Source organism: Camelus dromedarius, chromosome 11, assembly GCF_036321535.1.
Source record: "Camelus dromedarius isolate mCamDro1 chromosome 11, mCamDro1.pat, whole genome shotgun sequence".
Classification (NCBI taxonomy): Eukaryota; Metazoa; Chordata; class Mammalia; order Artiodactyla; family Camelidae; genus Camelus; species Camelus dromedarius.
In genome coordinates this window covers 4,743,759-4,771,518 of record NC_087446.1, presented here as the reverse complement: position 1 = coordinate 4,771,518, position 27,760 = coordinate 4,743,759, and the positions used below count along the sequence as shown (strand labels likewise).

Sequence of the window (27,760 nt, the reverse complement as noted above, 5' to 3'; positions counted from 1 at the left end):
AAGGTGGGTGGACTAACAGCGAGGGGAAGTCAACCCTTGGAGTGACACAGCCAAACCCAGCTAGGGGCCAGGACCTTCTCAGCCCCAGGGGTGGGGGTCAGCGGGGCTACTCTCGTCACCCTGAAACGCTCAGGGGACCTCGGGGGCCCCTTCCCCACCCGTCAGCACAAGCTGGACACAAGGCATGGGACGTGTCTTTATTAAAGACGCAAGCAAGCACAGAAGTACCACGTGTGGCGCTCAGTAAGCCCATACAGTACTAAAAATAGAAAAATAGAAAAGAAATTTCACAGAAAGCAGCCTCCCTTGCAGATACACAGAAAAAGTGCTGCCAAGCCCACCGCAGCGCCACGTACCACCAGCCCTGTTCAAGCTGCTCTCGACAAATAACAAAGTGTACACCTGCCCTTTGCAGTCAGCATGCACAGCAGACCCCTTAGACAGCGGTGACCCCTCTGACCACCACTCCGGGCACCTCCCAGCCACGTAAGCAGCCAAGACAGCCCAGTCCCACCGCGGCGGCAACCTGCGTGCCCGCCGGCCGCCGGCCCTGCTGCTCACCTGGCCGTCTCTGTCACTTCTCCAGCAAAATGTGGGCCAGTTAGTGAAGCGGGTCGGGGGTCGATGACAAGCCCACCTCTGCTTCCTTGGATACAGTGGGGTGACATCGCCAGCCCCATCTGGGTGAGACAGGGTGCTCAGCTTGCAAACCGGGTCTCCGTGGCTGAGAGCTGCAGGTTCAGATGGAACAACTGACTGGCAGACAAAGACCCAGGAGTTCTAGAATTGACTACAAGCATCTGGTTGCCAGCATAAGCAGGTTTCAGCTTCAGGGGATGAAAGTAAGACAGTGGAACAAAAACCCGGGTTCCGAGTGGACTCAGTGTCTCTGTGGCGGGGTCTCCAGTCTTGGCGTCGGTGTTCCGCTGCGTCCCCTGTATGAGCGCGCGCCGGGCTCTCCGGCCGCAGAGCATCCTCTCTGACATCGCCCTCGTGAGCAGTTCCCGCTGCATTTTAGGGAGGTGACTGAGACCTGAACTCTACCAGGAGAAACACATCCCCCCACACCCAGCTCACCCTTGTCCTCACCTGCATCTCAGAACCAGGCGAGAACCGAACAGCTGTGCCTTACAGACTAAAACTACAAAAATAAAGAGTCAACCCTGAGATCCTTCTACTGTTTGGGTGTGGCTCGCTCCTGAGTCCCCTCGGAAATGAACTTTTATTTGGTTTACTGACATTTATTTAGATTTCCAGTGAAAAGCTCTATAAAATACAATAAATAATGTGGGTTGTAAAAGGTAGACATTCTAGTTGCATATGTCACAGACTTGAGACCCATGGGACAGGCCGTCAGAACTGCAATCTTTACAATCAGACATGTAGACTTCAAATTCCAAAGGCAAGACAGCTGCTCTGGGTCAGAAATAATCCCATTTCCTCTGATTTCTCCACTGTTTCCCTCCCCACCCCGGGCTTCACACTGCTTCCAGAGTTTGTCCAGCAAGTAACAAATGAGTGCAAACGGGACTTTAGCTATAGTGTCGGGGACCGTGAGCATGCAAGTTTGCTATTGCTTGATTATAAATAAAAGTCAAACGTGAGGTCACACTTTCCCATCTTCTGTTTGTACACCAAGTCAAACTTCTCGTTCATGGAGACAGTGAAGATGTCCTTCCACAGCCCGACTCTTCCTGAAACACAGACAAGACCAGAACGTGCTGAGTTCACTTGTGCACAAGCGGCAGCCAGCTACCAAACCAAAGGAAGCCTTGGCAATGGATCTGGAAGGTTCCAGACCTACTCCTGGACCCCTCTGAACCTGGCTTACGGGGGCAGGACAAGCCACCTGCACTACACGCTGACCCACTTCCGGAGCCCGGTCGTTCCCTGCACAGTGAGCCTGGCACCATGGATGTGCAGAGCTGGGGCCCTCGAGGACGGGCTTGACCCCGTTCACTGCTGAATCCCCAGCACCAAGGCAGAGGGCGGGCGAGTCACCACACCCCGGAGGACGGACAGGGTCTGGGGACACATCTACTGCTCTGGGCGTCACATGGGTCTGGGGTCTCCGTGACATCACTGTTCACTGGGCTCAACAGCTCCACCAAGGCAGCATTTGTTTCTGGAGAATTTTAAAAGGGGGGAAAAATCATCCAAAAAGGCAAAACATTTTATAGGGAGCAGGAAGCCGCCTGACCACAGGTCAGCGGTGAAAGCTTCAGGACGCCTGTCTGTGCAACAGCAGGGAATAAAGCAGCCGCGGGTGAATGAGCTTTGGAGCCTGGAGGCCGACTGCGCACTGCAGCCAGAGCTCCTCACTCCACACCAACAGGAGTCGGGGCACCGCCAGCCGGCTAGCTCAGCTCCAGCCCGTGAGGCCCCTGGTCCTGCAGGCAGCTGTGCAGGCCCGGGTCTGGGCATCCCTCGTGCAGGGAGAGGAAAGAAAATGCCCAAAATGACTGAAAACCGCTGAACCCACTTTCCTTAACGCCAAGATCTCCAGTTGTCCTGGCCACGTGTTCATGGCGACTGTGAAGGCGTCAGGAGTGGGGCCCCGACTTCCCACCTGCAGGAGCCGTGGGCACAGCCCCCGAGCCCGCACTGTGCTTTTCCGTGACCGCCCGGGGGGAGCTGAAATGCTAGTTTAGAACTCTCTTCACCATCAGCATCTCTGAGATCAGAGCTCTAACTGGCTCCAGCAAACATCCTTCATTAGCTCCATTATTAGCAGTCGTCCTTGTCCTGGAAGGACCTCAGATATGAAATTGCAACCCTGTGAATGCTGAGCTAACATAACCAAAGTGACAAGGATTTTCTCTTCGGTAGTGAAGAAAGAAAAGAAAGTAGTGGAGAGAAGAAAACAAGAGAGACTCTTCTTGCTACCCTCTAATGATACCTAAGGGGCAAAATTAGAAGCTTCTAAACCAACCACACCATAAATACATTTTTCCATGATAATTTTTCTCAGCTGAGGCAGCTGAGAGCTCATCAAAGGAGTCACCCACCTGGTTTAGGATTTGGAATCAAGACAGTGCAATTTATGTTGTGATATGAATCAAATTTAAGCAATGCAGCTGGCTGCTCGAGCCCCTGCGTTCTCACCAACGCAAGGAGGTCTTCTGAGCAAAGAGGCAATGTGCTAAAAGAAAACAAAATCAAAGAACTGAAATAAAGCAAAACCAAGGTAAACGATGATAAAACAAACACGTCGGAGGGAGCATATGGGCACGCAGCATGTTCTCGACGCTTCTCAACCACACAAATGAACCAGAAGAGGGATCCGGAGAAGGTCACATCTGAGGGTAACAAAACACAGCGAAAGCAAAACCAAAAAAGAGCAAATAAATTTTAAATAATAAACATTTGTGAAGATGCAGCCAGGAAATAAATGACAGGGTGATGTGGTTTGCTGTCTGCTTCCCGGAGAGTTGCCTGCCCTGCATTCACGGAAAGATGCCTTCCACCCACCTTCCAACAGCCCCGAGAGCCAAGGCGGCCACCACCGGCCCTCTTTGGAGGAAGGACAAAAGGCCAGAGAGGCTCAAAGGTGGGGCCTGAGCCCAGCCCTTCTCTCCCCTCCGGGCAGCCGACTGCAGCGCCCAGCACTGTTTTGGGAACGTTCTCACACCCGAGGGAGCTCCAAATTCAAAGCCAGGAACCAGCCTTGGCCCGCAGCACCCAGTCAGGTGCGACTCTGTCCCAGTGGGTGGCTCACAGGGCCTCGGCCACCGCCAGGTGCGGGGGACTTTAATGCCCGAGCTCTCCACAAACCGCTTCAAATCCCACGAGCCCTCAGGGCCCGGAGAGCAACCACCAGGTGGATCTGGGGGCGACTCCTTCCTGGGACTCCTCCCCATCTCCAACTGCCTGGTGCCCAAGATACAGCTCTCGCTGCCTAGAGGGAGCGTCGGCCTCCAGGAGGGCTGCTGGCCAGCTCCAGTGGGGCTGCGCTTCCTGCCCGCGCCCCCTCCTCTCCTCCTCTCTCACAGCTACAGGCACACACCTACACACGCACACACCTTTCCCCAGATGGGGCAGCTGCCGCTCACTGCACCGCCGGCTCCCAGGAGGGAGCAGGGGACCAGCACCCCCTCACGTGGGCCCTCCCGCCCCCTCCCTCTGCTCTCCCACAGCCCACAGAAGCTCAAGGGAGTCGTCTGCACACACTGCGCTTCAGACCTGCACAGCCTCACACCTGCCCTGGGGGCCGTCTGGGAAGGCGCTCGCTCGAACACCCTTTGCCCACGAAGCCTGAGACATCCCGGCAGCCACCCCGAGAACTACAACACTGTGTGCACGGTCACAGCGCACACACCAGCAGGGGTCGCTCCACGGCCCCTCGACAGCACTTTTCCAATTACCTTCTTGCCCCTCACAAAGCAGAGGGCTCTGGAGAAAGGAGGTGCAGGGCAGTGAAACACTGACATGAGGGTAATGGTCCAGAAAGCATGAGGACCCTGGCAGGGAAGGGGACGAGGACCCTGGCAGGGAAGGGGACGAGGGCCCTGGGTTCCCAGGCAGAGGCAGTGAGAAGGCGGGGCGGTAGGGGGGAAGGGGCACATACCCCGGCCCACAGGCAGGGCCTCGGCATTGCAGCACTGGTCCACCAGCTGGTGGCAGTGCTCAGTCAGGGACTCCAGCTGGGCCTTGTCACAGGACACCCCCAGGAACCTGGCCAGCTGCTCCACCATCGTCACCAGGTCCTGGAAGACACAAGCAGGAGAGCCCATTGGAGGCCACACCTTTACCAAACCCGACTCTGGGCACTTGGTACACACGGCCTTACCTAGTCCCTAGGACAAGCCTGGCATTGACCTTGTCTGGAAATAAAATCCAGGTTAAGAGACTGCCCAAGGGCACTCAGCTCTCAGGTAGCAGATCTGGGATTCAAATCCAGGTCGTCTGGGAAATTTGAAAGCAGACATGAGGTCTTAATATGGCTGTGGTCATTTTCAACAGCAGCAAGAAGTAACACCACTTGCGAACTGTGCCAAGAGCAAGATCAGCTTAACCTCTTCCTCATCCTCCTTCCACGCCATCAGCTGGAGTCTAGACTGGCACTTGGCAGAGCCGGGAGGCCCCTGCGGACCCCAGGCAGACTCCAGGGCCAGCCCACCTCGCCAGGCAGGAGGAACAAGATGCAGTTACACTTGGCTTGCAGACACAAAGCCATCTCCGGGCCCATCGCTCCACCATTCCTTGGAGCAGATGAATTACCCATGCAGCCTAACAGCCTCGGGAGGGGCCCCCACACACTGCTCACCACGCAGCCCCTCCCCACTGCTGCCAGCTTCTCCCCGGAAAATACCAAAGCACCTCATATTCTCAATTTATGCATCACCGAGTGCTCTGCCCAGGGTCCTGAGCTGCCACCAGGCAGCCCCCAAACACTGGCAGCGTCTTGGTCACATCAGGAAGATGCTAGAGGCTGTCTCCTCTCTTGCCGGTTTATGAAGCCAACAAGCATCACGAAGCCTCTGGGCCGAGTCCAGGGCAGCCAGGCACTAAGGCTGTGTTTAGCTCTAAGGTTCATGTAACCTTGCGTCCCACTCCCTCGTATTTCAATACTAAGTTACTCATCGCTCAGTCAATTGAGGCTCCAGGAAGAAACTGCCCGGCCAGCATCTGGGCCCCGCAGGTGTGTGTGCAGCTAGACGGCCTGTGGCTTCTCCTCCCACCCTGCCTGCACCACGGAGCCACGCGCCCTGACCCCGGCACAGGCCCGATGGAAAAGATGCTCACTTTCCCCCAGGCACCAGAACGCCCATGGCACTCTATTCACAGCCACCTCGGATGGAAACATCTCGAATGCCCAGCAGCCCCGAATGGATGGGCAAACATGTGCAGTGGAAGAACACAGCATGGAGACGGGAAGGGACAACCCTTTTCCTCTCGAGGCACAGGTGACGTGCGGACACCGCACTGAGCAGGGCCAGACGCCAACACACGCCTCCTGGTTCCACACGCAGGGCTCAGGAACAAGCAGAGTCAATGGCAGCGAGGCAGCCACACTCCTGCCACACGGCCTCCCTCAGGGGCTGTGGATGCTCCGCCCTGTCCACCAGCGCCCCAGAGACCCCCGAACCCATCCTCCGGGGTCTCCCCACAGCACATGGCATGGCCTCTGGTTTCCTGAAAAGGAGATGAGAGTTTCTATCTCGAAGGCCATCCATTCATTCAACAAGTGTTCCAAGGCCTCGCCTGTGTCAGGCACTAACTTAACGAGAGTGAACAAGACAGCTGGAACCCCAGCCCTCGTAGCTCACTCTGGTCGGGAGACAGTAAGTAAAATGAGTTCTGAACAGTAAAATGCACTGCAGGACGAGAAACGCGGAAAATGAAATAAAAAAGAGAAGTGACGGGGGCTCTAAGTGAAGGTCACAGAAGGCATCACTGACGGGGACAAAGGCCTGAAAGAAGCGAGGGAGTGACCAGTGTGGACAACTGGGGAAGAACATTCCAGACAGAGGCACAGCAAGCATGGCATGCCAGACAGAGAACCCACCCGACGGGCTGAAGGAACAGCAAGGAAGCCAGCGTGAAGCTGGCCGGCACCTGTGAGCAACAGGGAGGGGCAGACCCGAAGCGAGGGCAGGGCGTGGGGGCCTTGCACCGCCTCGGCCCACAGTGAGGCTTGCTAAGTGTCGACGCAGCCAGTGCTGGGGCCGGGACGCTCACGTCGGCCCCTGCCGGACAGCGAGCTCTCGAGGGCCCGGGCGAGGCCCCGCCGCCCAGCCCAGCACGTTCACAGCTGCCGCCCGAGGCCCGCCTCTGGCTCCGGCTCCGGGCCAGGCCTCAGAAACACTTGGCTTGTGAAGCAATTCACCGGTAAACCCATCGGGTCCCTCAGCAGTCTGAGAACTGCTGCCCTCGGGCAAACAGGCCGAGATGAGAAATTCAGACTCTGCCAGCTTAGCCCGTCGCCCCGAGCTGGTCACCTCTGGAGAGGGTGCTGGGTGGCAGCAGGGCCAGTCTGGCTGCTCTGCAACAGCTGAAGCAGGAACACAGTAAGAAATGGGGCTTTTCTAACGCACTGCATGCTACCTGACCCTGAAGCTGCGCTTGGCCGGGGCTCAGGGCAGTGGTGGGGGGACACCTGGGCTCCCGAGTCCCCAACGTCCCCTGCAGGCTCCGCCCTCCCCGCGCGTGCTCTCCCAGAGGCTCCGGCAGCGGGAGCAGCCCCAGGTACCTGCCTCCGCCACACTCACCCGGTGCATGTCTTCGTACTTGAGGAAAAGCACATTCGCGTCCATGCGGTGCTCCCAGAACTCCTGCACGTGCTCAAACCAGGAGCCGTAGCCCACTGTGGACACAAGGGCACAGGTGAGTCAGTCACGGGGGAGCGGCCTGTGGGAGACGGCCTTGCTCCCTGCCTTCCCTTTCAGAAGGCTCCCCTCCTACAGCCCAGAAGCTGCGACTCAGGAAGAAAGAGTAAGTCCTGGGCTTCAGGGGCAGCCCCACACGAGCCCCTTCACGAGTCCCAGGTCCTAAGTCTCTCCTGCCCACGGTCCACAGCCCCCACCGCCTCGATGCCTAGAAGCTCTGACCCTTAGGGTGAAGGCCTCTTCTCCTGGGATGGGTGGGACCCGGCACCCATGAATTTCTCTAACTGGGAAGACAGTGATGCCCAGAGAAACCAGGATACTGGACCAGTCAGTTACGCTGCTGGGGTTAGAATGAGGTGTGGGAGGCTCCAGGACAGAGCTGAGAACGGGGCCCACCAGGCAGGTGCCACAGCAGAACCCCAGGCAGAATCAGGAAGCCGCAAGGACTGAGAGAGGCAACCAGCCCTGTCCTGGCACAGGGCAGCCCCCCACTTCCTGCGCTCCTTAGGGCTCTGGTGTGGGGCTGGGGTCACGCGGGCAGACGTCCTGATCAGTGCAGCCAGGCTGCTTCACAACGTTCTTCATAAAAACTGATTCTCACCACCTTGTCAAGTGGAGATGCCCATCACTAAAAGGGTCCCCGTGGGAGCCTTCCGAGGGGCTTCCATGTTAATCAGAAGAAGGTCTCAGCCAAGGAACGTGAGGGGCCCCGGGCATGCTGGATGACAGGGGCCGGTCAAGAGGAGTGGCCACGCTGCCTGCACCCCCACTCACCCAAGCGCCCGTCCACCTTGCAAACACTGGGCCCGGCGGATACCCCTTTAAGGTCGAGGGCCTGAGGGGCCTCCGGCCTGGTGGGAAACCACCAAGGAGACTGCCGACGACAGAGTGACCAGACAGAGGCCCTGTGCACACAGAAGGGCCCTTCCCACACTGGGACAGGCCTCAAAGGACCAGGAAGGGCGAAGCAGGCAACGAAAGGGAGGAGGAGGCCGCAGGGGAAGCGGCGAGCAGAGGCGAGGGCTGCATGGGGACCGTAAAGGATGTAAGGCCACTACGGGGTCAGAAGCAGATGACAAGACCCGATGGGAGGCGGGCAGGAGAGCAGAGCAGTGAGGGCGGGGGCTCGGACTGAGGCAGCCTGGCCTCTCGCACCCTCCCCGGCTGTGACTGGACAGGCCCTGGGCCTTTCTGCACCTCCTCCTCCTCCTCCTCGTGAACCCGAGATGACACAACCGGGGGCGGTGCCGGTGCCTCCTCCTCTCTGCTGGTACCTGGTGGAGGCCCCTGGGGGTCCGACCCCCAAGGCCCTGGTAAGGGTCCTGCTGAATCCACTGCTGAGTCCACCGAGCGGCAGGGGGGCTGCTACTGCCCCTGTGGTCACACCTCCAACAGCGTGGCCTGTGCCCCCAAGACGCTGACAGCCTCTTGGACTTACTTGTGTGAGCGAGGCCAGGAAAGCAGAGGATCGATTTCCCACCCAGCCGGCCGGAGCCGACGTCACCCCTCTGTCTGCCTTCCCGCCACGGGTGGCGGCACAGCCGCAGTCTCCCCTGCAAAGAGGGCTCCGGAGGGACCTGGGTGTCAGCCGTCAGGGGTCCCCGGGGGGGGCCTATGGGCCAGAGCAGAGCAGAAGGCCCTCTTCAGGCCACCAAGGACCCACCCAGTACTTTATGAGGAAGGAAGGGGGCTCTGGAAGGGGAAGGGGAAACAGGCGGGAACGAATCAACACAAGGCACAGGCATTCAGCAGAGAGGCCTTGCTGGGACCCAGTGTTAGTGAGCAGGAGGATCTGCCCCCTGCTGCTCAGGTCCCTCAGGACCTCGGACAGAGAAGAGAGGTGCCCTTCCTGGACAGCAGGGATTCTGAGCACTGAGTATAAAGGGAACCTGGGAGGCGGAGGACTTAGGTGAAGAGGCTTTGGAGGGACCAAATCAAGTGTGTGTGGCCTTGAACCTCAGTGCTGGGCCGTGCTGGGACCTTCCCAACGTGGAGAGGCCTGTATGAGATAACTTTCAACTGCTCTGGCCTGAGCAGGAGGCTTTAAGCCCTGCACCAAGGGTCAGTCTGAACTTGATGGATACCTGCTCTTTACGAGGGCGTGGTCCCCACGCAGGTGGCTGGTTCTATAAAGGCAGGAACACCTGCTGGGATTTAAAAACACAGCTTTGGGGACCACAAGAGTGGCCTGCTCCAAATGCCTGGCAGACCATGAGGGGCCAGAGCCAGATGGTGGGTGGGCTGGGGGAAGGGAGGCTGGACAGAGGCCTTCAGCCCTCCTCCCCCGGCACAGCTGAAGCAAAGGTTCAAGGGCAGGGACAGAGCGCCTTCAGGCACTGGGGGTGGCACATGCATGGGTGCACTGAGTGGGGTCTGGCCTTCAACCAGGCTCGGGAGGCAGCTCCAGGGGGCCGCCCTGGGTTACGTTCAGATTCAGGGCACTGTACTCCGGGATCATCACCACGCACTCTATCCTTAACTTGCCACAGAAGCTCAACCCCTGACTGGGCTGAACAGGTGGACAACAAGGCGGAGGGTTACTTGAGCTGGGAAATAAAACAGGAAGTACATTTTCAGATGGGTGCAGAACCATAATGAGAGCTGCCGACCACATGGTCAAAGGGATGGCCCCCTCCCTGGGCCCAGTGCAGCGGGTGTGACCAGGCCCGCTCCGCCCCAGGGCAGGGAGACATGGAAGGGCCCGGTACACGTGGCCCCAGCTCACCCCTCTCCCCTGGGAATAAGCTTCTTACACAGAGCGTGGCCTCCCTCCATCCCCCAAAGTGCACCCCACCCGTCACACCGGCCTGGGGCTGGGGTCCAAGCTTGATCCTCAAGTCCAGCTAAAGGCCTGAGGGGCTCTCACACGAAGCCACAGCCTCTAACCTGACCTCTGACACCGACAATAGAGGTACCTCACTGCTCAGAATCCAGGCAGGAGGAGGGGTGCTTTTAACTGGGGAACCCCAAGGACGCGGTGGGAGAGAAGGCCCTCCGCGGTGCTCACCCACCCTGCCCAGCACCGGCTCGACCCAGGACGCGCCCCCCACGCCCCTTAGCCCCAGCTCCTCTGCCCACCAGCAGGAAGGCAGGCGACCCCCATGGTTACTGGGGTGCGACGTGAAGCACTCATGGGCGTCCAGTGGATACTCAGTGTCCTTGCTGTAAGGACACACAGGCTGAAACACTTACACTTGTCATTCATGAATCTCCGGCAGAATTCCTGGAAAGTGCCTCGATAGCTCATGGTCCGCAGGGAGCGGTGGAACTGGTAATACGACACCACCAGGTCCTTGGGGTTCCGAGCCATGTATATGACCTGCGGAGGGCGGGATGGACCAGCTTGGTCTGTGACCCTCTGTCCCAGGCCGGCCGCCGGTGCGGGCTCCACTGACCTACAACCCACCCTTCTGACCCCGCTTCCCACAGCAAGGTCAGCCCCTTGTGCACAAGGCAGAGGCTTCCTCACTGTCACTCTGTTTCAGCAGAGATGAACTCCTGTTCAGGCAATATGGCCAGCTAGGAGTTATTTCAGAGTTTTATCATATTTCTGTCCTTTAGCACTACTTCATTTTTTTTAACTTAAGTATAGTTGCTGTACAACATAAGTTACAGGTGTACTATATAGCGATGCACAATTTTTAAAGGTTATAAAATACTGGCTATATTCCCCATGTTGTACAATAAATCCTTGTAGCTTATTTTATATGTAACAGTTTGTACCTCTTACTCCCCTACCCCTATCTTCCCCCATCCTTCATCCGTCTCCCCACTGGTAACCATCACTTTGTTCTCTGTACCTGTGAGTCTGCTTTTTTGTTATAGTCACTAGTTTGCTTTATTTTTTAGATTCCACATGTAAGTGATATCATACAGTATTTATCTTTCTCTGTCTGACTTATTTCACTTGCCATAATACCCTTCAAGTCCATCTACACTGTTGCAAATGGCAAATTTTCCATTCTTTTTTATGGCTGAGTAGTATTCCACTGTATACATACACCACATCTTTATCCATTCACCTGCTGATGGACACTCAGGTCACTTTCATATCTTGGCAATTGTCAGTAATGCTGCTATGAACATTGGGGTGCCTCTAAGCACTACTTTAAAATCAGCAGAAGACAAGAAAATTACAGTCCTGACCCTGGTGATGAGAATTACAGGTGAAGCGATTCATATATCTAATGTAGTTGAGAAAATAGGAAAAATCAGAGACACTGAAAGCAGCCATGAGTCCTTGGGCCTTAAACAGGCAGAGGCTGGACTTCCAAGTTCAAGTTCAACTGTGAGGACAAGCCAAAGTTAGAAACATGGATAAAAGCTAGAGATATTGGCTCAAAGACAGCCCCCACGGGGGTCACCACCCCGAGGCTCTCTGGGAACTCACACCTGGGACAGACCACCGCTTGGAAGGGCCTGTCAGCCTCCAGTTCGGGGGTGGGGGTTACCTTGGAGTCGCCGTTGTGGAGGTCGGAGGGCAGGAAGCGGTAGGGGAGGTGGCTTTTGATGAGGCGGGGTGACGTCAGTTCCTGCAGCGGGGTCAGAGGAGCGGCGGGTGCTCAGAGGACGCGCAGGTGCTCATCCAGCCTAACAGCCTGGGGCACGAGGTGCGGAGGCTGCCGGACTGAGGGCTTTCTGCTGCTCCTGGGATGTGCTTGGCCCTCCCTCTCCCAGGCCCTGACTCAGACGTGTCCCCTGAGAGGCCTGCCCCATTCCATCCTGCTCTGCTCCCATCTGGGGTGGTCACCCTTTGAGCACCAGGACTCTCAGCTTTCCTGTCCAGTCAGCTGCCTCACTGGAATCTAAGTTCTGCGAGGGCTGTGACATCGCCCTGCCAGCTCAGTTCTCGGCGGGAAAGGGGTGGCAGGCACCCATTGCCGCTCTGCTGCGGGCACAGTGGATGGGTCACCAGGGGCCGAAGTACCGTGGCCAACAGAGGGGTGAGGGGGTGGACGCAGGTGAGTTGTCGCTGTAGGTGGGATGCAGAGACCAGCTCACAAGGGACAATGATGCAGGGGGCGGGGGCACCCTCAAAGCTGTGTTTCAGAAGGCCTGTCCATGGGGAGAAAGGACAGGCAGGCCACTCAGGAAATGAGGCCTGAACTAAAGTGGCAGAGGGGAGGGTGGGGAGAAAACACTCTGGGCATGTCTGAGGGGCAGGGTGGATGGGATTTGGGGATGACATTTATTTCAGTCTTCATACCAAATATTTGATGCAAACGCATCCGACCCAGTTCCTGTAACAGACGGGGTGAGCCACAGCGGGCGGCCGGAGGGGAAGTGGAACAGAGGCACCTCACCCCGACACTGCCCCATCCCCCTTACTCCTGGGCACCAGCCTCCTTCCACCTCTAAGTCACCCTCAGCACCCACTGGTTCAATTCCAGGGTCACGGTCACCAGGTCAGGCCTGTCAGTCTCCCTCTAGGCTCCCTGGGGGTACCGGGAGCTCCCTGCTCTCCCTCCACCCACGGGGCCCCCAGGAACCCCTCAGGAGCAACTGTCACTCAGGCGGAAATGCCCTGAGCAGGCGGGCTGGGCCCCGAGCCTACCTTGATGATGTCCAGGCCTGGCTGCGGGTACTCCAGGACCGGGAGCTGCTCGTCAATGTTCATTAGGCCGATCTCGTCGGGGTCGGCCCCCTGGCTCACCAGGTAGACCACCTCCTGCAGCAAGCTCGTGCCTGGAGGGAGAGAAGCCGGGGAGGGGCGCTCAGAGGAAACCCAAGGGCCAGCCAGCTCTTGGGTCAGCACCTGCCACCCAAGAAGAAGGCTGACGGGCCACAGGGCTGGGGCGGGGGGGGGGGGTCCCAGAGCGCCTCGAGTCTAGGGGCTCCCACCCCTCCCTCCATAAGGGCATGAGTGGTTCTGCCTGGTTCTTTGCTGTACCAGGTGAGCCAGCACATGGCCACGCTCAAGCCTCATTTTCTGAATGCACGAGCAAACCCTAGACACTAAGTAATCAGAAGGGGATGTGTCGATCAAGGAAGACTTCCTGGAGGAGGCAGTTTAGAAGCAAAGGCCCTGAAGATAGAAAGTGTTGTGGCAGCTCTTCAATTCAAACAGAAAGAACTTCTGTCCATTAACCACAGGACCCTCCCACCAACCTGAGATAGGGGGATCATCACCCCCATTTACAGATGAGGCTCCTGGGGCCTAACTGTGCCCAAAGTCACAGCTGGTGTGTCTTTCCCACCAGCCAGCTGCTCCTGGGGAGGCCCGCCTACCCAGCAGCTTAGGGCAGCTGCACTAAGGGTGGGGGTGGGGGACCATGCCCTTAGAAATTTGGACTGCAGGCAGTTTCCACCAAAAGAGGCCTCTCTCAGTGAGGCCTTCAGGACCTATTTTAGTGCTCCCTTCCCCCACCCCTGTAGCCCCGACAGGCAATGACCTAGACAGACCTTCTCTGCACATTAACATTGTTAATGTGCAGAGAATAACGATTCCACAAGCTCCATCCTTGCCTCCACTAAATCTCTCTGCTGGAAGGCCAGCCTTGTTAGAGCCCAAAGGAAGCTGCCAGGCCCTCTCTCCAGCCCCTCCAAGCCCATCTCCTGGTTGAACAACTCTCAGCCTCACCTTCTCTAGCGTTCAGTGGAATCAACAGGCCACACCGTGCACCTGCTGGGCACCAGGGAGGCAGGGAATGGGGGACACAGGACAAGCTCGGGAAGTAGCCCCCGGCCTCGCCAGGCCGGTGTGACAAAATGATCACAGAAAAGACCAACTGGAGATAGTAACTACACTGACACCCTTGTAAGCAGTTCCAGACACCCTTGTACGCACCTAACCAAGGACCAACACAGGCTCTGCTGTTAGCCAGCCCTGGATCTGTAAAGGTCCCCGCCAGGCACCAGGTGTCTCCAATCCTCTCCAGGCCCACTGCCACCCAGCTAGGTCCCACCACTCAGGTGGAACCCCTGCACACCAGCACAAGCCCCACTCAGCCTCTCCATCTACTATGCTGGCTGCCATGCCTGGACCCCCACCCAACCCCGCCGTTCTCACATCCAGGGATGCAGCCCTACTCGGCCCCCAGCCTCCTCTCCCCACCCTGACACTCTGCTGCAGCCGGCCTTCCATCTCCCCAGAGCTCAGTACCCTGCGGCCCCGGTCTACAGGCTGCCCTTCTGCCTGGTCAACCTGGACTTGCTCTTTGGGCCACTGCCTCAGAGGCCTTCCTGACCTCTCCGAGTCTCACCAGCTGCCCTTCCCCAGCCCCGAGGGCCCTGTACCTCCTGTCCAACTGCACTCAGCACTCTGCGCACCGCTGTGGAGCTGACGGGGGGCAGGGAGCGTGTCTGAGTTCTCTATTAGTTTCTATGGTTGCTGTTAATGAATTAGCACAAACTCAGCAGCCTAGAACTACACAAAGTTATTATCCTGTAGGTCTAGAGGCCAGGAGGCCAGCACAGGTCTCACTGCGTTAAAATCAAGGTGTCGGCAAGGCTGCGTCCCCTCCTGGGCTCCCGGGAGAACCTGTTTCTCACCTTTTCCAGCCTCTGGTCACACGGCATGACCAGCGCACCCTCCCGCCTCCCCCCTCCCCCGTCAGGACCCCTGTGCTCACACTGAGCGCTCCCAGATGGCTGAGGATAATCCTCGTCTGAAGGGCAGCTGGTGAGCAACCTTACTCCTCCCTCCTGGGCTCCAGGAATCAGGGCGTGGACACCCGAGGGTTGCTTTCCTGCTGACCACAATCACATTGCATTCCTAACACGGCTCCCAGCACAGAGCAGGTGCTGCGGCCTGAAGGATGGCACGCAGCCAGCTCAGACGTCTCCTCTTCTCCACGGGACTCGGGGTCAGAGCGGTGTCTGTGGCCCTCCCGACCCCAGCAAAGTCTCTCCTGAGCCGGGGATGCTCCCCCAAGGCTTCCCCCCTCAGAGCTCCCTTCCCAGCCGGCTGCCTCCTGCTCACCTGTGTCCATGGCCAGCGGCAGGCCTGGCTCCCCCGCAGGCTTCCTCTTGGAGCCAGGACCCCAGTGGAGACCCCCCTGCTCATCACCCAGTGGGGCCGCAGCAACACCTTCTGTCCGAAGGACTGGTAACCAAGGCAGTGGACGCAGCCCCAGCCCGGCCCCAGAGGTGGCGGCAGCACCCACCTTCCAGAGCGGGGACCCCTCCAGCGTCACCCATGAACTCATGGTCCCTGAGATAGAGCATGCTGTTCCTTCCAAGTCACCCCAGGACTCCCCTCCCAAGCTCCCCGGTGGCTGTTGTGCTGGGTGCCAGGCCAGGCAGGCACTGCAGCCGGGCCCAGAGGGTGGGGCGAGGGCGGAGGGGCCACGCAGGGGCTTCCTGTCCACATCTGGACGGACATCTGTCCCATCTTGGCAGCCTCAGCTCCGAACCACAGTGCTCTTGGGAAGGCAGAGCCAAGGCACCAGACTCCACCTTATCTCCTGCCAGGCGGGACTGCCATCCCCATCTCACAGAGGAAAGTGAAGGCCAGGACCTGGACGCAGGCCCGAGTCGCAGAGCCTGTGTTCTTCCTACAGAGGCCCCCACCCTCCTGCCTGCTGAGGACTGGGATTAGGTCGCCGTCCTCACTCAGGATCCGGTGGTCTGGCCCCTGAGAGGGGTATCCACCCACCACCCCTCTGTCCATTCAACCAGCCTGCGCTGAGGGCTGGCCCTGGGAGTCCCTGCTTCTTCACAGGCTGCTGGGCCAAAGAAGAGGATGAGTGGAAGGGCCAGATGTGACCGGCTCGGGGCCAGAGGCTGTACAAGAGAGCCGGGCTCCGAGCCCCTAACACGGGACAGGCACCGCTCACCAGGACTCCTAACACCCGAACACACCTCAGCCTCCCACTGCACTGGGCAGCCTCAACCGAACACAGGACTCGCGCCCTCCCATCAAAGCCATGCCCCACATGACAGGTGACACCTGGAGCACCGCCCACACAAGGCAGAGAGAGGTTTTAAAAGCACATTCAGTTCAGATAGGGAAACAGAAGCTCGGAGTTCTGGTTCTAGTCCAAGATCGCACAGCTGGGAAGGGGAGAGCTAGATCTGGGGTGGGAACCCAGGTCTGAGTCCCCGCTTCCCTGCACGTTCTCCCCAGCACCCCGGGAGGAGAAGGGGCAAAAGCGGAGAGTCTGTGTGGGGCCCATCCCGGGCCAGTGTAGACTGGGACCTCCTCCACTCCCGTAGCCACCGGACAAGATGTACAAAAGCCGGTGCAGGCGAAGTAGGGGCTGAGCCCCCACCCCTCCACCCCCCACGTCTGAACCCTCCACGGGGAGCTGAGCTTGCGGCAGGAAGCCAGCCTGCCTCCCTGCAAGTCCAAGGTGAGGCAGAGAAGAGCCAGGCTTTCAACCCAGATACACATAGGGCTGGCCGGGCAGGGAGTAACACAAGCCACACACTTTCCAGCAGCTCATTTTCAAGTCAGCAGATGCTACGCGATCGTTTGCAGGGGCGCTTTTGCTGACAGCAGTGAAATCACTCCTGGGCGGCCCTGCAGTGGCGGCAGTGATTCTGGCCCTGGGCCTCCCAGGCCAAGACCCATCGGAAACCACTGGCATCCAGCCCGACCCGGCACAACGCTGCAGTGGATCCCATGAAAATTCCCACCGAAACTCTGCCCTCAGAGCCAGTCAGAACTGGGCCCCTAACCACCAGGATCCCGGAGCCGGAACCATTTGGAATTTCTATTCATTTTTATTATTTACCAAAATCACATGTGTATCCAGTTTAAAAGTCAAAGATACATACAGAAAATCTTGTTCCCCGCAACCCCAGTCATACTCAGAGCAATCTTTGCTGATTGTTCCCTTACCCTCAAGTACCTTCTGTGCTTAGACTGTCATTTCACCATCAATATGTCCTGAGACTAAGGAAGGTGACGACCCAGCCGAGTTCCTGCATTGCCCAGGCACAATGTTCAGCCTAATTCAAAGTACACCATGAAATGATTACACTTCTTTTCTTGCAGAAGATTTTGTTTTTTCTTTGCTTGCTTGCTTGGTTTTCTATGCACCTATTAATAATTATTTCTCCAATTCCATAGCAAACCCTCTCCAGACGGCCAAATACACAGGGTGCTCTCTCAGGTCCATGTATTTCTTGGGGTCGCACCCCTGCCCCCTGGCTCCCCACAACCTGCTTCCTGTGATCTCCCTCGGGCGGGATGGACCATGTCCTTTGTCCACAACCCCCTCGTTGGTGTCCTCTCACGTGGTGGCAGGGCCCACCCTCCAGCTGCCTCCTGAGCTTGACAGCTGTCTGAGATGAAAGCTCGCCTGTTTCTGCTCACCCGGGACCGGCGGTCTGGCTGGGTGTAGAATTCCAGGCTGGAGACCACATCCCCTCGGAACCCTGAATGCACTGCTCCCATCTTCCAGCTGCCAGTGCTGTGTGGAGAACTCTCAGGTCCGGGTTCCTCGCCCTTTGAAAGTGGCCTGTTTTTATCTCTGGAGGCTTTGAGATATTCTCCTCATCTCAGGTTCGGAATTTTCCAGTAAGGGCTTGAGCATGGTCTCTTCTCATCCATCAGCCCGGGGGTGCTGTCAGGCATGAGGGGGTCTGTAACTCAAGTCCTGGGGTTCTGAAAATCCTGGTTTCAATACTTTGCTCTCGCCCCTTCTCTGTTCTCTCTGGAACTCTGAGATCTTCCCATTTTCTTATCTTTTTGCACCTACTCATCACCAATTTGTAAACTTTTTGTTCTGTTCCCTGGGGTATTTCTTCTGCATGACTATCCAAACCTCACAACTGAGTTTTAAAAATTTCAACTACCACTTCTTTAATCCCCAAGAGTTCTTTCATGATCCTTCCTTGATCCTTCCTGGTGCACCTGCTTTCTTTAGTGAACACACATCTGCCTTAACTCTCTGAGGGCTCACAGAGGGCTAGGGGTGCAGGTTCTGTTTTTTTAGGTTTTCTTCTGCTCTGCACATTGTCCTTGATTCCTCTGAACTCTTTTTGCTGCTTGTTTTGTTTTGTTTTTGCAGGTCTCTGTCCTTCGTGTTGGAGACGTTAGGATCTGGAGACCCTGAGTCCATCCACAGGTTAAAATGAGCCACTGGTCGCAGCCGTCTGTGAGTGAGCAAGGCTTGCTGACTGCAGGGATCCGTGTGTCTGGGAACGCAGCCCCGGCCTGGGTGCTCTCACAGCTGAGATGGGAGATGCCCACAGACAAATATTTATAAGTCTTTTCTTTGGGGTCAATTTCTCCAGAGGAGATACCTCCCCTCTCTGCCCTGGGGGACTACAGGCACTCCAGGATACAAGGAGGGGAGGGGGCTGGAAACTCCCTTGCAGGTGCATTATTGTCACATGATCTCCACATCCAACTCAGCACCATATCCCAGCCTCCAGCTGTGCCTGACACCCCCAAATCCACAGCCTCTCTGGATCAGCTTCCCCCAAAGACACCTGTCTTTGCAATAGCCTCCTGCTCTCCCTGTATCATGGCTGCCACCCCAAGGTGCCAGGTGCACAATTCCTGCAGCTCTACAGTAAGCTGTCACCCTCCCCATCTGCTGTCATCAGGGTCTCTACCTGCAAGGTCGGTTAACGCTCAGCCACCACATCTGAGCTTCCAAACTCTGCAGTCACTGCCCCTCCTTTCTACCTGATTGTCAGGCAGTGAGGTTTTAAGAGGAAGCAGAGGGGAGCACCGGCCCCACGGGCATTCTGCAGTTGCCAGACATCAAGAAGCCCCAGCCAGGATCTGTCCAGCTCCCTCGAAAATAGCAACAGCTGAGCATCTGAAGCTGCAGCCAGCAGAGCTGGACACACGACCCAGGGCTGGGCTCCTGCAGGCCTCTCAGCAGGGGTGGGGCTCGCTCTCCCAACAGATGCTGAGGCCTCCTGAACACTCCTCCTCAGGAAGGAAAGAGCAAAGGTGAGGCACCCTCCTCCGCCCCTGCCCCCATCCTGGGAACGTTCACATACACCGTCTCAGCTCTCAAGGCAGTCCTGACATGCGTGAGGACGTGGAGACCGAGGAGGACTGCCCGTTCCCAGGCCCAGGCTGCACGTGGACGGGAACCAGGACGAGAGGCCCATGCTGCTCACACAAGATGCCCTGTGGCCCCAGCAGCAGCCGAGGACAGCGTGGCGTCCAGGCACCATCCCAGGGACTCACGCAGCTGCGGCCTCATCTGAGCCGCACGAGCCCCTCGGCGGCTTCCGATGTCACATTTCACACACAGGCGGACTCAGCGCTGAGCTGCCTGGGGCCACAGACACGGGTGGGCCATGAACCCAGGACCGAAAACTGTCAGACTCCAGAACTAGAGTGCTTCAGCACACACACGCACACACACACACACACACACACACACACACCCCATACACCACACCCATATACCACACACTCACACGCACATAAACACACCACACCCATCAGAGAGCTGAAGCTGCAGGGCAGATGACAGGCTAGAACCCCAGGAAGACGCGCCCAGGAGGAAGAGAAGCCAGGTGCTATACTCAGGTAGAATTTCCACAAAGTTACAAAGGCTAACTGTGGGCTTACAGAGCAAGAGACCCAAGGAGAGAGTTGGCACCAAACAGACTCTTCTCTGCAGACTCACCAGGTGCTCATGAGAGAGACTGGGGAGGCAGGGTAGAGACAGCGTTCCTCAGCATCATGGCTGCAGGAAAGGAAAAGACCCTGCCAGGACCCTTCTCTGTGGGAAGAACGCTGCAAGACACTGAGGGAGGGGAAGCAAAACCTGTCCCCCTCCCACCCAGGGCACTGGTGAGGACCCCACATGGCTAGAGACGGGGTGAAAGAAAAGAACTCTGCCTTCTGGGCGGGGCAGGAGCCCATCTCTGGACTCTGAGACCCCCCAAGTGCCAAAGAGGGATGTGAAACCCTTTCCTGCACAAGACCCACCATCAAGGCAGAGCTGGCTGCCACTAAGGGGCGTCACTGAGAAAGCCCACCAAGACCCAGGAAGCCAGAGCCTGCCTGTGGCGGCAGCTGGACCAGATGCCAGAGGACCTCCCCGTCAAAACCCTCCTCCCCCAGCCAGTAAAGCGGAGCAGCAAGTAACGGCAGCCCACCGCTGAGGGGAGGGACGGGGGGGAGAAACCTTTCTAAGACTCAGACCAAAAGCTGAAGGTATGGCAGAACACTGAGGAAAGACCCTCTGGAAGCTCAACCCCCATGCTCAGCACAAGGTGACGCTACAGGAATTAAAACCTGCAGTCACGCAAGTGACCAGAGTGACAGAACCGAAATGCAGCCCAACTCCTACCAGACCGACTTGCCACCTACACTAATGGCCTGGCAGGAAAAGACAGGCCCATTTCCAAGCATAAATGCAACTGACTGCAGCGCTAATGCTGGCACGCTAAGTCTGCATTCAATCCAAAAGTGCTGCTCATTAAGGGGGAGGCTATCGCTCAAGCCCTAGAGCACATGCTTAGCAAGAGCAGGGTCCTGGGTTCAATCCCCAGTGCCTTCTCTAAAAATAAATAAATAAACCGAATTACCTGACCCCCTCAAAAGACTTTTAAATAAATAAGCACTACTTATTCTTAAAAAGGCAAGGAAAGGAAATTATTCCACTGTCAAGAGACAAAACACTCAACAGAACCAGACTCAAAAGAATTTAAAATTAATCTGGTTAAAATGTTAGAGGATTTCATGGAGAAGGTGGACCAGGTACATGAACAGATGGATATTTCAGCAGAGATATGGAAACTACAATGGAAATGCCATAGGAAAAATAAAAACACAGCAACAGAAGTAGAGAATGCTTCCAACGGGCTCACCAGTAGAACTGACACAGTAGAAGGAAGAACAAGCCTGAAGATAAGGCAACAGAAATCACCCAAGCTGAAACACAGAGAGAAGGAGCTGTGGGACAGCACTAAAGAATCCATCACGTACCTAATTGGAATCTCAAAAGAAGAGAGAACTGGACTAAAGAAATATTTGCATTGATAAATCCCTCTCCCCGAAAAAAAAATACCTAGACACATAACATTCCAAGTGCTGAAAAATCAGAGACAAAGAGACAATCTTGAAGGCAACCAGAGGGAAAAACAGATTCATTCCAAAAGGAACAAAGAATCACAACTGACTTTTCACCAGAAGCTATGCAAGCCAGGAGACAATGAAGTGGCATCACTCCAGTGCTGAAAGATAGGAGGGAGACACAGGAAGGATGGTCAGTCCCACAGTGAACAGATGAGAGTTTTGAAATGGGACATCCTCATCAGGTAATTAGAAGGAAGGAAAAGGAGAGGGGGGAGGGGAGGGGAAGAGCACAACAGATGGACGGAGCAGAAGACTGAGGGGAAGAAAGAACCAGGCGTGCTCAGACGGTCCCATGTGGCTGGCGAGTAAGGACGCAGAACAGGTGAAATGAGACCACAATAGAAGGACAGGCTACAGAGTTCACCACTGCCTGAAGGCAACAGGGCATCAGTGAAGAGGTCTAATGAGAGAGTGCCCACGGTCAGATCTGTGTTTCTAAGCGGTCACTTCTGCTGCAGAATGAAAGGTGAGCCAAGGGAGAAGGCCACGCAATACTCCAGGTGAGAGAGGAAGAACTCCAAGATGGTAGCAGGGGCTGAGAGGCGTAGACAGATCTGAGAGCTTCCTGGGTGCAGGATCCACAGAAGCAAGTAACAAAGTGCATATGGGAGGGGAGTGGAGAGAGGTCATCTCTGTCTAAGAGGAATGAGAAATGAGGAGCCCAGGATGAGACCCTGGAGCTCAGACAGGGATCTCGGGGTCTCTTCCTTTTCCACTGGCGTCAGAAAGATGCTCCCTCCAGACGCCCCTGCTCCTTTCTTTCTCCAGAACCCTGTGGAGTCTTCCCCAGGCTTTCTCTTCCAAGCCCCACTGAAAAAGGGGAGAACATTCCCGAGGCCCACCCAGGCACTTGGGTTTGCCCCCCTCTCCCCCAATTCCAAGCCTTCTTGATTATGTGCAAACAGCTGGAATAAGAGCGAAGGGAAGGAAGAGAGAGGAGGAGAGAAAGGGAAAGGGGGCCTTCCGCTACACTTTCGGGCCTCTGCATGCTCTCCCGGAAGGCGGGAAACTAAGCACTGGGTTGGGGTGCACCATCACCCTGTGTGGTGGAGCTGGAAGAGAGGCCATTCACACTGACCTTGGAACAAATGTGAGCTCAGGGAGGGTGACAAGTCCCTCCCTGGACATCGTGTAGTCTGCTTCCTGACCCGCATTGAGGCCGTGAGCAGCCTCCTCCCCGCCTGCGGGAAAATGAAATGTGATGACCAGATGTGAAAACTTGGGGAGCGACCGGCCCAGAACAGGTGCTGGGCAGATGCCAGTTCCCATCCCTGCTGTCCCTATTCCAGCTCCTCCTGTCGCTGGTTCATCTCCACCACGTGCACGTGAGAACCATACACTCAAAAGCTGATACTGCCCTTTCCCCTCACTGGGCCTGTTTCTATCCAAAAAAGGAAACAATCACGAGAACACATGACTGTTCTGACACTCAGACAAGGTAGAGAGTGGGACAGGAGCTGCAATCGGTGATCCCACTCAGCCCACCTCTTCCATGCAGACCTCCAGTGACCCTCCTCCTCTGAGCCCTCCTTCCAGCGGCTCCTGGACTAACACTGAGAATGACCACCCTGGCCTGTCGGTCAGCTTTCAGCATGAGGAGCCTGGCTTCCCAGTGTCACTGCAGGTTCCTAGAGGGCAGCACTGCCTCATTCACAACGCTCCCCAAGCCCCCTCTCCTCAGTAGGGAGACACACCCCCATGTTATTCTAAAATTTAAGACTTAAATGAATCCATCAGGTCCAAGCCTCTCACCTGTCATAAGCAAACTGAAGTCACATGGTGACAGGGCTAGAACTGGAGCCAGACTCTCTCTCTCCCCTACAGTCATTTCACTGCTTCCCTCCTAGTCAGTGACAAGACAATGAGGATGCACCTCAAGACTGGTGGGAACCAAAAGGAAAATAAAATCAGGAGGTGGGCACTCTGGCCAAGGCAAGGAGCGTATTCCAGAGCCAGGCTCTGGGACCTCGGGGACAGCTATAAGACATCCCCCCAGACACAATCAGACTTAAGCTACAAAAATCCTGGGACCAAAGAGGCTTTAAGCATGAATGACAATCAACAAGCGATCATGAGAAGGGCCCTCCTCAGAAGGCACAGCGGCTCCCACTGTTGGGACCACGGTCTGAACTGGCACCGTCCCACAGAATTTGGGGCAATGATGGAAGTGTGTCACGTGTGCTGTCCAATACAACAGCCACCAGCCACATGCAGCTCTGAGCACTTGAAATACGGCAAGTGCTACCGAGGAACTGAAAGTCTAAGTTTATTTCATTTCAGTTCATTAGCCTTCAACATCCACCTGTGGCTAGAGGCTACTGTCCTGGATAGCGTAGTGTTAGCCTGTCATCTGAGCTCAGATATCAGAAACACACGCACAAAAGCAGGATTTAGTTATTACTGCCTTTAACACCAGATATCCCCCAGCCCTGTGAACCCCTGTCCCCACCAGAGATGGCAGGCGTGGACAAGGGACCCTGTAGGCCCTTCTCGCTCAGGCCACCTGCAAGTTTCCAATGATCTCCTAGACTTGGGCACCGGAAACCCAAGGGGTCTTGTGGTTTCTTCAGGGGAAGGGACCTCTGCTTGTCCTCTACTTGCCCCGGTCCCAGCACCAACCACCCTGTAGCTGCCTGTCCCCCAGCAGACTGATCACTCACCGAGAACAGGCACCAGATGGGACTTCTCTCTGCACCCCCAGCACCTAGGAGAGCATCTGGGCACCACAGGTGCTCGGGGAGTGAAAGCCAGCATCAATACACGGCCCTTTCTTGTGCTCACCCTGCACCTGGTACAGGCGGAGCCCTCGCCCAGCATCTCACTCATCCGCACAGCAGCCCATCAAGGCGGTGAGGTGATCTCTCCCACCTCCCTGGGAACCACAGCACAAAGGGACGATGTCATCTGCTCAGGGCCATCTAGTAGGTAAGCATCATAGTTCAAATCCAGGACTTCCAGCTCCAAAGCCAGGCTCTTAGTCTCTAATCACCAGTACCTCCTACAGACCACTCCTGGTGGGGAGGGGAAGCGGGGGGAAAAGGAAACACGAACTGGGCCACCTGAAGTCCATGTACAGGACTCAGAGCAGTGACAGAAACCATAAAAATCCCAAAGTGGTCTGAGACTTCCATCAAAAGCACACAAGAGAAGGTGGGATCCTCCCTCCTCCTTGGGGCCTGAGTCCAGCTACCCTGCACGGGAGGGGGAGAGGCTGGCTGTGGACTGGGGACCTGATTAGACCTAACTGTCTCTCGGCAGCTGCATGTCTCTGAGCAAGTTCCTGCCTTCTCTGAGCCTCCAGGTTAATGTGGCAGAGCATCTGGCACATGGGACTCAGCAAGGGGCCGCTTCACCACTCCCAGGGCATCCTAGGTCCCATCGCAAACTGCGACTGGCCTGAGTCCAAAGGAACAGCCCCTCAAAGGATCCCAGCACCAGGGCAGCAATGATTTAGTTTATGCTGTGGATTTCACAGCGGGGAAAAGGGGGCTTGGAATCACCTGAGGGCTATGACTTGCCGGAAGCCAGATCCTGCCCCCGAGGCTGCTCGTCCTGCTACCCCAGCTGCCACTGGAGATGACTTCCAGGACCCTTGTCCTCCAGTTGAGAAAAAACCTTTAGTGCCAATTTTTGGGACCAATCTTCAGTTCCCTGTTTGACCGTTCATGTAATGAACTTTACAGGCTGTGGCGGGGGGGCGGGGTGGAAGCCTTTGGAAGCACTGGTTTACGACAGTGCAGGTCATCTTTTCTGAGAAAACTTCTCACTTATCCTGTCACCATCCCATGGAGTGGAGGAGAGGGATGGACCGGGCCAAGGTTGAGAATCGGGAGGAAAGCAAACAAGGAACAGAGTAAACTGGCCTCCACAAAACCCCCAATTCTGCTTCCGCTTCACTCCCGAGCTCGCGTCTGCTAAGACGAGCCTCCCACCAGCCACGTGGGCTTGGGCAAGTGGCTTAACCTCCAGCGCCTCCCTGCCCCATCTGTGAAATGGGAGACCAAATGGGACCAGACAGCCCCGAGGGGAGTCTGCTGTGACTCTGTGAGCTACAAAGAGAGAGCACGGCAGGTAGTCAGCTGTGAAGTGACCAATGTCACTTGCTCCTGCTTACACGCAGTTCTAACAAGGCAGTCCAGGTCACCCAGCCCTCAGGTCAAAGGTCAAAGGAGCAGCCAGGGCCGGATGGGGAAACAGTCAGAGCCTGCAAAGGCCACAGGGCTGTGGGAATTTTTCTTTTTTTTTAAGTTTTACAAAGGAAGCTCTCTAGGGCTCTGTGCAAGGGACCCCACATAAGGATCTCCAGCCACTGCTGGGTTCTCTGTCACCAGGGGAAAGAGCCACATGTTTATTGTCCTTGTGAAAAAGTCTAGGGTATCTTTTGATTGTCTTTGAAAGATGTAAGTTACAAAAAGATGTGAGTTTGGGTTATCTAGAAAACTTCCTTAAACTAATACCTCATTCCCCACCAAGGTGCCAAGAAAGATCCCCAAAGAACCCCACCAGGCCCTCAATGCAGGGCCCTTCTAAAGCATCCCCCACAAGCCCCAAGTACACGCTTTTCAAGTAAGCGCTAATCCTGTGCCTCCCCCACCCTTCCAGCTGCTTAGCTTCTTACCCTTGGTCTCCTCGCTGCAAAATGGAGGGTGTAACACAGAACCACAATTGCTCATCTGCAATTCCAGAATCCTATAGAGCTCCCCAAACCAAGTTTTCACAATTCATATAGAGGCAAACCCTGTCCTAAACTGACATGAGGCTATTTTTAGACTTTATTGATCCCACTTAATGTGAGGGTCCAAAGTACAGCCCCCACCCCCGACACCCAGCTGGGGTCTTACATGTCTGAATGATGTCTGTGGCTCTAAAATCTGAACAAATCTGAATCCCCACACCCTCAGGACCCCATGATTGGGATGAGGGGCTGTGAGGCTGCAGTGGAAGGAACGTCCAGGGCGCACTTCCATCCTTTCCCCCTTCCCAAGGACAGCTCAGCAGCACCTCCATTCTTTTCCCCACCGCTCCACTCACAGCCCCCTGCCCAGAGGACTGCGCCTACTGCCCCTGGGTGTTGGGGCCCCGCACAGCAAGGACAGCCAAGTGTACAGGACTTCCAGCAACCCACACCCCTCCTCGTCCAGCACAACCTCAAGGCTGCCACCCTCCACACCAGGCGACAGACGCACTGCACTGTCTGGTTTCAGGCATCTCCCTCCCTCTCCAACAAACTGGTAACAAGGGAAACCTGCAGGTATGTTCGAAGAACAGAAAAACTGCCTCTTTTCCTTACAAACCTCAGAAGAGGCACTACAGGATAATCTCTTATATCAGGTCCTGGACACACATGGGCCTGGCTTTAAATCTCGCCTCGGCCACTCATCAGCTGTGTGACCTTGGGCAAGCCACTTCCCCTCTCTGGGCCTTAGTACCTACATTGTAAAGTGAGGATGACCATCTCCACCTCACCCGGTTGTCATGAAAATGACGTCAGTTAATGCTAGGAAATGTGAATGCCCCGGGGTCCTGACTGACCTGGGTGATGGAGGCGGCCCTGAAACAAGAGAACACAGCAGGCACGCACTCCGGGCATGGTCAGTCCCATCCCCCACCTGGGGCCCATGCAGGGAATGAGGGACGCACACAGCCCTGACGACCGTTTTATCCCCTTCCCAGATCATCACCAGGACTTTGAATTCATCAAAGGCTGAACCGGGCCCAGGAACAGAGAGGTTAAGTGACTGTCCAAGGTCACACAGCCAGCCGGGCAATGGGAGGGGATGCAGGGAGGGGTGCCTGGCCTAGGCCTACCCTACTGGCAGCTCCAGCCAAAGAGGCCCCACGGGACGCTGTCCAGCCATGGACGCCGGGCCCACCTCCGAAGGTCTCTGGTCTTGGTTTCCCCAAATGCAGGCCGACCACCCTCCATCCCGCCCTGTCGGGTTCCGGGCGCGGGATGGGTGGTGGGCAGGGCGGCGAGGGCGACCACCGCGCCCCCGCCCTCCCGCCGCCCCTGGCAGGAAGCCCCCGGCGCGGGCGCAGCGTCTGGGCGGGCGCGCCGCAGAGCCGGCCCGGGCGGGGTCCGCGCGGGGCTCACCGGACTTGGGGTAGGTGACGATCCACACATCGCTCGGCCGCACCGGGAAGTTGGCGATCTCCTCCATCTTCCCGCGGCAGAAGGGCGGCAGCCGCACGCCGTGGAACTCGAAGTACTTGCTCTCGAACTCGCCCGGCGTGCTGGGGGTCTCGGCCTCGCTCTCCGCCATGCCGCCGCCGCCGCCGCCGCCGCCCGGCCCCGGAGCCGCGCCGCCCGCGCCCGCGCCCGCACCCGTCGCCCCCAGCCGCCGCGCGGCGCTCCGCAGGCTTGACGTCACGGCGCCGCCCGGCCCGCGCCCCGCCCCAGCAGGCGCTGGAGAGGGCGCTCCGTGGCTGT

At 56.8% G+C, this 27,760-nt stretch overlaps 1 protein-coding gene across 1 annotated transcript; it reads right to left on the bottom strand.

Moving 5' to 3' along the window:
• Window positions 1-189: 189 nt before the first annotated feature.
• Window positions 190-27,620, bottom strand: SULT4A1 (sulfotransferase family 4A member 1). The gene is made up of 7 exons (XM_031462211.2): window positions 27,425-27,620; window positions 12,883-13,013; window positions 11,780-11,860; window positions 10,521-10,647; window positions 7,212-7,306; window positions 4,568-4,706; window positions 190-1,694 (listed from the first exon to the last, which is right to left on the bottom strand). The coding sequence occupies exons 1-7, from the start codon at window positions 27,591-27,593 to the stop codon at window positions 1,582-1,584; spliced, it is 855 nt and encodes a 284-aa protein (XP_031318071.2). The 5' UTR covers window positions 27,594-27,620; the 3' UTR covers window positions 190-1,581.
• Window positions 27,621-27,760: the final 140 nt, after the last annotated feature.